Below are 9777 nucleotides of genomic sequence, written 5' to 3' on the forward strand. Positions count from 1 at the left end.
ATGTCTGTGTCCACCCCCAAAATATATTTTGCAAGTGAAATGCAGTAAGGATATATTTTTGGTGAGTAGACCCTGAAATGTCACTGTCACACCTTAGAAATATATTTTTGCCCTGGCTTGGCCTTAGGATATATTTTGTGAAACAGATGTGGTAAGGATATATTTTTCTGGTCTGTTGGGGTGTCAGGGGTCCTAGTTTCAGCAAAAAACTTGTGATTTTTTTTGCTGTCTAGGGTATATATTCTGGAAGATCACCTCACTTTAGCTAGGTCTCCCAGCTTCATATTTCTAAGCAAATGTTGAGTATGTAATCAGTTGCACTAAACATCTGACTATTCTGCAAACATGGCACAAATAATACGACTTTCTGGAGGTTATATTGTTCATGTTGGACCAAACACTCCACTCTTGCAAACCAGATGTTGGTGAACTGTGCAACTGAACAGAGAAGAAGAGAAAGATCAAAGCACTTTGTCAACTCAGAGGGTGTTTCAAGGCAGCTAAAGAATTTCATAGTCCAAACTGTATCTATAGTGTCAAAGTGGATAATATGCAAGCAACTACTCAGGTAGGTTGCAGATGCTATTGATGCCCCTTATTGCTACCTACATACTGGGAGGACAGACCAGACATACTGCCAAAACCCCTGGAAATCATTGCAGAATCTTCCAGAATATATATCCCAGACAGCAAAAAAATCACAAGTTTTTTTGGTGAAAATAGGACCCCTGACACCCCTACAGACTCAAAAAATATATCCTTACCACATCTGTCTCCCAAAATATATCCTAAGGCCAAGCCAGGGCAAAAATATATTTCTAAGGTGTGACAGTGACATTTCAGGGTCCACTCACCAAAAATATATCCTTACTGCTTTTCACTTGCAAAATATATTTTGGTGGTGTGACACAGACATTATAATTTTTGTGTGACATTTCAGGGTCCACGTCTCAAGAATATATTTTAGATTTCAGGGCTTTCTAAGACCCATATATATCTAGAATATAGATATGGTCCATGACATTTAGTCATGTAACTTACATGTAGTTTGCATGACTAATAGTCAGTTGGCAGTGGGTGACTGAAGTGTACTTAATGGACCTCATTAGACCGCCACCAGGGATTTTCTGATTGACATGGTATACAAGCAGTGGACCCATGTTCATACTACATCTGGCTACTAGAACCAGTAAAGCCATGCATGTGCGCACAATTGATTTCCGCATGTGCACACCATTGATTTCCAGTCAAACCACTAAAATAAGTCGCAATAAACAATATTTGCCTGTACATCGGAAGCACAATGTGCATCTTGCTTCTTTGAGACAATGAATGAACCATCTTCACTTTCTCCAGTCCTTTTTCTTTTTTCTTGGAAAATGTTCACTTTTCAAACAGAATGTTAAGTCCGGTCAATTTTCTTTATCTTCTGCAAAAATGGTTGCCAATTAACCTACATGTGCTAGCTAACCTAACTGTACTCTGGTTTAAGGTAGTTTCAAGGTGTAGTTTAATATTTCCTATCTCATTATTCCTCGAGGCATACAGAAGTTGTTCTGATGATGATTGTCAGGGTCACAACCTTTTTGATGTTTCCGTTCCATGATGGTTTCTCCCGATCATTACTGTTCCGTGATACAACAACCTTAATGTTTCCGTTCCGTGATGGTCTCTGCCAATCCAAGGTTATCTGCCTGATGCTAATCTGTGATCGGCGCTCATCACAGATATTTTTAGTATTTCCAAGTCACACGAAACCTAAAGCAAAGCCAGGACCCAGTGAAAGCTTTTGGGAAATGGACTTTGCGGAGCTGTTGGGTGGACATGGGGTGAAAAGAAAATACAGTGATAATGAAGAGGATGCCCTCCCCAACAAGACTTCTCGGTTGGAGGCCGGTGACAAACTTGGCCCCAAAAACGGCCGACCTGGCACAATCAAGAAGGCTGCTGGCTCCCCTGTCATACAAGATGTTTCCATTGACAAACCATCTACCGAGGTCGATCCACATGCTGGTCGCAGCCCATCAACTAACATTGATTTAGTCAAGTCAGCCATGGCTGTCCCTGTCAAGGCAAAACCTAAACCTCGGCCCATCAAAGGCAAGGTTTCCACTGAGCTCGGTATTGTGACCTGAGATCGGTCAAAGAGAATTGCTGAAGAGAGTGTTCGAACCACCCGATCCAAGAAACATTAGTTTATATCTTTTTAGAATAATGTCAATTCATTTTGTGTTGGAGTTTCACCCGAGTTCATAATTGCAAAAGGTATATAAAACTACTTATTCACCCTGGTCCCGAGCCTTCCCCTTGTTCATTACAAACAGTTTTAGTGAAAGTAAGGTGGCATCCAATGCTGCTAAAATATCTTGATCAGTTTCAATCTGTTCAACCAACCTTTCTTTATCCCTCCTCATTCGAGTTAGAATATACCGATAATGGCTGGTCATCGTAATGTTTTCAGGCAGGGATCTGACTGCAAGAGAGTCCATGGCATCATTGTGGTTATCATTGTGGGCAAGTTCTTGAGAGTCATGCTGATCCAATTTGGCCTGCATGTCCCAGAGTACGGGATCGGGTGAAGGATCTGGGTCAGTGACCCTTTCCCAGACTTTGGTGAATCCCTCTATCATTTTTCCCCCTCTACCTTAAAAAACCACCCAAGCTTGGCAGAGCTCTGACAGAGTTGAGCTGAGCTTGGCAGGAATTACAGGGGGACAATAAAGACCTCCAATTTTTCACTGTTGCCACTTCAGTCACCCATTTTTGGGTACCTATGAGGTTAAGGAGAAGGGAAGGGAGAGGGGAAGGGAGAGGGGAAGGGAGAGGGGAAGGGAGAGGGGAAGGGAGTGAGGGAGGGGGGAGGAAGAAGGGAATAAGGTAGGGGGGAGAGTGTGTATGAGGGAGGGGGGAGGGAGAGTGTGAGGGAGGTGGGAGAGAGTGCTGGACAGTGAGGGATGGGGAGGGAGTGCTGGGCAGTACTTACTGTGGTCCAATTTAAAACAACAACGACATTGGTCATTGACACTTGCATCGGTTCGTGGATATTCCAGGGCGCTGAAGGTGGTTCATCGATGGTGCTGCCAGACCCTGGGCATGGGTGGCAGTCATGGGCAATCGTCGTTGGTACGTGGCATGGTGGGTGCTTGTCATCGATGGTGGTGGGGCCTCATTCAGCGAGGGGTCATGGGCCATCGTCGCCATGCGTCAATGGGTGCTCGTGAGTGGTGGTGGGCGGTCGTACATGTTGGCGGTGGGCGCTGGTCACCAATCGTCGATGGGTGCTCGTGACTGGTGAGCATGTGGGCACTGGTCGCCGTTCGTCAATGGGCACTCGTGTGTGGTGGTGGGTGTTCATGGAGGTTGGTAGGGGCGATGTGATGGCCGCTCGTGGCCACTTGTCTTGTCGCCATCCGTCGATGGGTGGTCGTGAGTGGTGGTGGGTGGTCATGCATGTTGGTGGTGGGCGCTTGTCGCTGATCGTCGATGGGCGGTCGCATGTGTGGCATCCAGGTTGCTAGAGAATTGATTCTGGATTCGAAGAGGAGCCGCGTGCAGAAATAGGGAATAGCATCCGCGCGCGTGCATAGCTGATCTTTGAGGTCCTGGTGCCAGGGACAAATGAGGTTCGAGAACATCGTTGATGACCACTATGGTGGTTAAAATGGCGTTAGCGTCGTCTATGACATGAATGGTGGAGGGAAGTGAGAAGGAATGGATAAACAACGGACAAAATTGAAAGAATGAAGGAGGAAGTTCAAAGGACAAAGGAAGAAGCAAAAAAGAAAAGGCAGAACGAAGGAAGAGAGAAACAGAGGCGGAGAAAGTTGAGAAGGGGAAATACAATGATGTATGCATCTCCAACAGTTGCCAAGTCCTTGATATATTGATACCCTGCAACGTTAACATCAAGTCCACCAGCTGATGAACATGTCTGCCAATGCATGAGGCCGTACCCTGCTAATACAACACATAGCTGCGGCCACCGAACTGCAGATCGTAGTTGTGCTCTCCCTCGATCTGCATAGTATCTGAGGACGTGAACACAGGCTCGAACACGATTTGCTTAGAGGCACCACCAAGGTTGAGGATGGCGTAAGTGGGCGTATCGGGTGCGTGTAAGCTTTGATCGGTTTGAGGAGACAGTTAGCAACTCTCCCTGAGTACATGCCCTCATCCTTTCCAGCCATGATCCTCACTCTGACTTTCTCCTGTATTTGTGAGGGATAAGATGATCGTATCCTACCTTCGCACTCAAAACATCAGCGCCCTTGAACCCGGTAACAAACGGAGCGAACGAATAATTTTCTTGCTTTCGATGAACATTTCCCTGTGGCCATGCGTACGTTTCACACACCGCAATGTAGCGGTACAGTCCTCGGAACTTTTGAGCTCCATCAATCTCCTGATGGAGGGACGTCTGCAAGAAAGGCATGAAACCCGAACGAGGAGAATGTCGAAAGACTGAGTCTGGGAATGGCGAAACAATCCCGGTTTTTGATGTCTGTGCTCTACAGTCAGCTTGGAGTTTTGCACCATAAGCGAACGCGGGGAGCGTCAAAGTGAGAAAGTTAAGGTGGGCAAGGGAGGCACACATAGATAGCTCTGTCAAAAGCAGACAAGACCATCTGAAGATACGTAATGGAGGGAGGGATAAATTACTTAGCGTAGAACGTCAACCCCTCGCGGTGCAAGTGAAAAAGGGGCGATAACTCGCTTATATGCGCGCAGTCCGTGACATCCTGACACATCATTGACGTCTTGTCGGTTGGTTATACGAGGTCCAAAGAAGAGAAGAGGAGAGCTGGGCGCGTCAATCTGCAGTGGTGGTTGGTGGTGTCCACTAGTATAGTGTGGCATTTCCAGAGCTGCGAAAAGACGAGTGTGAGGCAGAAGTTGAGTGCGTTGAATGTTATCATGATCCTTCTCGGATTGCCATCAATGGTTTGAGAATGGCCAGGAATATCTCCTGGGCCTGTTGGTGATGAAGGTCGCAAATTGGTCGCAACGTGATGTCATCATCATGTGTCTTTTTTAAGCCTTCCTTCAAGTTCGCAAGGCACTCGGTGCATCGATGGAATTGTATTTGGCACTCGCACTCTTGGAATATCCATCTGGTTTCTGCTCTTAGAATTGTCACATTCCCTGACTATCGCCACAAACTGCACGTGCACCCGCACCCTCCTCACATTCCCATCAGCACCATCCGCATCATGTACATTTGCAGAGACCACATCTGTCTAGCAGCACGTTGAGATGCTCCCTCGCACCAACGGAATCAACAAGATCACTATGAATTAACCATCACCTATGACCACGACGACAAGTCTAAATGCTTACCCGCATCTAGGCCATTACTCACGAAGACGCAGCGAGGACAGTGCTAGGCGCGTGCACTTCCATCAGGATCAACAAGCATAAGGAGGAGCGGCTGCAGCAACAGCCGGCAGGAGGACAACAACCAAATCCACTGGCTCAGCATGGCCAGGTTCAGCAGTATCAGATGCATGTTGTTTGCGCCAGTCGTTACGGGCGCACCGATGAAGAAGCCAACATACTATCCGGTTAGTGGGGGGTAGTATTGGAGTGGGGATTGTGCGTGCTTTACCTGGGTGTGCTAGGTGTGTCCGTTTTCTGCCATTTTCAAGGTGTTCGATCCTCAGACGATCCTCGCTAGGGTCTCGTTTGGCGTGTTCTTTCTGGCCTTTGGAACATCTTCCATTGAGTCCTCTGTCCTGTTTCCACTCCCATCCCTCTTTCACCGTCCTCAACTCTTTCCACTCGCACGTCAACACATGGATTCAAGCCATACAAGCGGTGACCGGTGACCACACTCAGGAGGGGTGTTTCCTCTGGCACGGCATCACAAGATATCAACTTGTGGTTGAGCCTTGAGAGCGTATTGGACGCGATAGAGGCACAGTTGAGGAGCGAGGAGGTGGGGTTCATGGATGCACTGAGGAATGCAAAGAGGTTCGATGCCACTGTCAGTTTTACAGCTGATACCGGGTCCTACAGATCTCGGTAGGTCTCTCCTTCCCAGATTTGTTATTGTGTTCAACGCTAACGACGGGAACAGTAAAACCAACTTATAAAAGACTTCCCATTCAATGACCTCCTCTCTCTCTTCCTATCATGACAAAGAACACGAATTCATTATCTCCCACCTAAACGGAAAACTCAGACTATCTCCCTACCCAATCCGTTGAACTCTCCCACTCGTCGAAGCAATCCTAAGAGATTTCAATGACATCCTTCTCCGGATCTCAACATCCCACCAACTAGCGTACTCACTTTACCCAACCTTCGAGTGTCTACTCACACAAATGACGGCGATATTTAGGACGTGGGACGAGGAATTCATGAATGTCACGAGGGAGGTGACGAGAAAGAGGAGTGAGAAGGTTATTCCGACGCATTAGAAGCTTGTGGAACGGGTGAGGTATTTGAGGAGGTTGGCTGTTATGACGGATCCGACGAGGGGGTTGGCCTTGGAGGAGAATAAAGGGGGGACAGGAACAGGAACAGGCGTACCCCACCCAGCTACCTTGCCTTTGTCAAGACTCAAATTGCCCCTCACCCACACCCAGACTTCGATTGAAGAGGAATGTGGCTGTTCTATTTTCGCCTACAAGTGCTTCGTTTTCGGCCAACACGTACTCCACTTCCACTTTGACTGCCTCCACCTCCACCTCCAGCTCCAGCACCACCAACAACACTTTTACCCCCTCCTCCTCTATCTCCACCGCCCCAAACACATCCTTCGTCTCATCAATCTTCCCACCCTTCCACGATGCACGCAACCTCACCGCTCCACCTCCCAAACCCAAGCACTTACACAAATAATAACGCTAAGAGCAGCCTATGCACACGACGAATGGAGGCGGTCCATAGGTGGTTCCTCAGAATTTGCATTTCGATATGCTTGCTTGTTCGCCTGTTGAGGGAGGTCTTTATTGTCCTCCACTGATTCCTGCTGGAATCCGGCGGAATCTGGGGAATTCCTGGAATTCCGGGCAAATCAAATTTGGCAGAGGGCCCTGCCAAATTGATCAAACAATTCCGCGGAATTTTGAATGGAATTCAAATTCCGCCGGAATGATTCCGGTGATCACCCGGAAGGAATAGCCATGGAACGAGACGGAACGGAATTTCTGATGCCCAAATCAAGTATCGGCAAACGCAAACGCCGACGCTTGATTTGGGCATCAGAAACAAACAACCCACTCTCTCATCTCAACCACCACCATCGTCGACGACACCCACCCATCGCCACGTCACCACCATCACCCGTGGTCACCACCCACAACGCTCGTCAACCGGCAACCACGACCACCAAACACGGGAACGCCACGTCACCGATGCCACGTCGCTATCAGCGATGTGGCAACCAAACGACGAATGATGACGTCGTCGTCGTTCGTCGTCATTCAGAGGTGAGTCCCCCCCCCCTCCTCCATCCCAACCCACCCCGCTAACACTCACCAAAACGCGACCCAACGACAACCCAACAACGACACGACACAACAACGACGCGACCACGCGACACGACACCAAGAACGCGACACAACGATGCCCACGTCAGCAGAAAACGACCACATAAGCCGACACGACGATGTCAGCAGACAACGCCCACGTCAACGGCCGACGAAGACGACATCAGCGGACGACGGCGAGCACGTCAACGAAGACACGACAGGAGGCCGACGAACAGCGACGAGGCCCAGTACTCCCCACCACACTCTCCCCCCTCCATCAGTCCCCACCACTCCATCCACCCTCCCTCTCTTCCCTCCCTCCCTCCTTGCCTCCCTCCATCCTTCTTCCCTCCCTCTGTCCCTCTTCCCTCCCTCCATGCCCCCTCTCTCTCCATTCCCCCACCTCTTTCCCTCCCTCCCCCCTCTCTCCCTCACTCCCTCCCCTCCATCACTCCCTCCCTCCTCCATCACTCCCTCCCCTCTCCATCACTCCCCACCACCTCTCCCCATCACTCCCTCTCCCATCACCCCTCTCTCCTTCACCCCTCTCCCCCTCCCCTCCATCCCTCCCCCCTCCCTTTAACACTCTATGTAGTAAGATAATTTTGTAGTAGAATAATCTCATGTAGTTCTAGTGAATACACCTGAATTATTTATGTTCAAATTTGAATATCATAAGCAATTTCTAAGTTTAAGTTATCAGCATAGAATAGAATAATAGATTGACTGACTGCATTACACAAGTAATTCAGGAGGTCTTGATAAGTGCAGATTAAGTCATATGACATCTAGCTAAAGTGGAACTGTAGGGGGAATCGAGAAGTATAGATTTGTACTGAAATTTCTGTCTATTCCAGTCGGATTCCTGTCAATTCCGGCCGGAATCCGCGGAATCCGGTAGGAATCAGTGGAGGAATGGAAAGTATTGTGCGGATGAGGAGATTAAAGAGAAGCTGAAAGTGAAACGGAAGCCTACTGATGATGTTAAGCCCTCTGTGGAAGAAGCTAGGATGGCGAAGCGGCGTTGTATGAATGGGAAAAAAATGGTACCTTGGGTTGTGGGTGTTCCTTGGCAAGCTACCTTCCCTCAGAGCCTCTTTGACACCGAACTTTGCATTGCTGTACCTCTGCCTTTTTTCCTTAACAAGAATCTGAATATCTTGAATGTTGAGGCTTCTACTCTGCCTACGACGAAGACTAATCCAAATCCTGGGGAAACGAAGGGTACTGTTATTCTTGACATTGAGAAATTGTCTGTCCGCTTCGGGAAGGAACTCTCCTTGTCTTGCAGCCAGTGGACAGAGGCTGCTGGTAACATGTATTTATTTCAAAAGGAACGTGATGAAGAGGGCACTGGCGAGGCTCATAGTAACTGGTATAACGATCACTTCTGCTTCTATACTGCTCAGGACACAAAGGACGACCTTTACGAGGCCTGGAAACCTGATGAGCTGAAGTTCCATCAGGAACATTGGGCGAAATACGGTGAATTTGACGCCGCTCGTTATTACCAGGCCTACAAGCTGTCCGAGAAGCAGTGTGAAATGATGGCTGACATTCATGGGATGATGGGGTCTGAACCTACCAAGCCTTCTCTCAGCGCGACATTTGGGAAACTCACGCCACGAATCACTTCTTGCTCTTCTCAAACACAGCCTTCACAGCCCTTTTCTTCAGGCAGCGGCAAGTCCTCCTCCTCGACACCCGACTGCCTTATCTGCGCTGAGCGAGGCCATGACGCAACTCAACACGCCGATAGCACCATCGTCATCAAGTTCAAATCTGATGGCAAGCCAGTATGGTCCAAGTACAGTGACCATAACCTCCTCAGCCACGACAACTGAGTCATTTGCATCAGCTGGAACCTTCGAGGCGACCGTGGGCACCCATGCTCTCATAAAGACGAGCGCGCCCATCTCTGCTCCTTCTGCGGGAGTAAACGCCATCACGCCTTCGCATGGATTTGCCATTCCAGACCCTCAAACTGATGCTTTCCTTCAGGCGTTGCTTTCTCTTAATCTTTCCTACTCCGACTTCTCCTCTTCCATCATTCCTCGGCCCCCTCTGGCTTGTACCTCTTCTGAGGATTCCCTTCTATTTCACAGAGTCTTGCACCCATATAGTCCTGACGCCTTCGACTTTCTATTGTGCAAACACGACCTTTTCGACAGCTACCCTCTCCTGCCTTTTAACCTGTGCTTCGGGTTTCCTATTGGGCATATGCCCTCACTTCCTCACACCGTCATCATGCCCAACAATCCTTCCATTCTTTCTTATCCCGATACTGTTTCCGACTACCTTG

At 48.6% G+C, this 9777-nt stretch overlaps 3 protein-coding genes across 3 annotated transcripts; 2 read left to right on the plus strand and 1 right to left on the minus strand.

Annotated features, from left to right (window-relative positions):
* Positions 1-1796: 1796 nt before the first annotated feature.
* On the plus strand, positions 1797-2135 carry LACBIDRAFT_334092 (uncharacterized protein; the record flags this gene model as incomplete). Its single annotated transcript, XM_001888802.1, has 1 exon — positions 1797-2135. The coding sequence occupies one exon, from the start codon at positions 1797-1799 to the stop codon at positions 2133-2135; it is 339 nt and encodes a 112-aa protein (XP_001888837.1).
* Positions 2136-3957: 1822 nt separating this feature from the next.
* LACBIDRAFT_334093 (uncharacterized protein) lies at positions 3958-4594 on the minus strand (the record flags this gene model as incomplete). Its single annotated transcript, XM_001888846.1, has 3 exons — positions 3958-4120; positions 4197-4327; positions 4355-4594. 3 exons carry the CDS (start codon positions 4592-4594, stop codon positions 3958-3960), a joined length of 534 nt encoding a protein of 177 aa, XP_001888881.1.
* A 2533-nt stretch (positions 4595-7127) lies between these two features.
* On the plus strand, positions 7128-9319 carry LACBIDRAFT_334094 (uncharacterized protein; the record flags this gene model as incomplete). The annotated part of the gene is made up of 3 exons (XM_001888803.1): positions 7128-7433; positions 7623-8069; positions 8333-9319. The coding sequence occupies 3 exons, from the start codon at positions 7128-7130 to the stop codon at positions 9317-9319; spliced, it is 1740 nt and encodes a 579-aa protein (XP_001888838.1).
* Between the last annotated feature and the right edge of the window lie 458 nt (positions 9320-9777).

The sequence above is a fragment of the Laccaria bicolor genome, genomic scaffold (genome assembly GCF_000143565.1).
Source record: "Laccaria bicolor S238N-H82 LACBIscaffold_59 genomic scaffold, whole genome shotgun sequence".
In the NCBI taxonomy this organism is placed as follows: Eukaryota; Fungi; Basidiomycota; class Agaricomycetes; order Agaricales; family Hydnangiaceae; genus Laccaria; species Laccaria bicolor.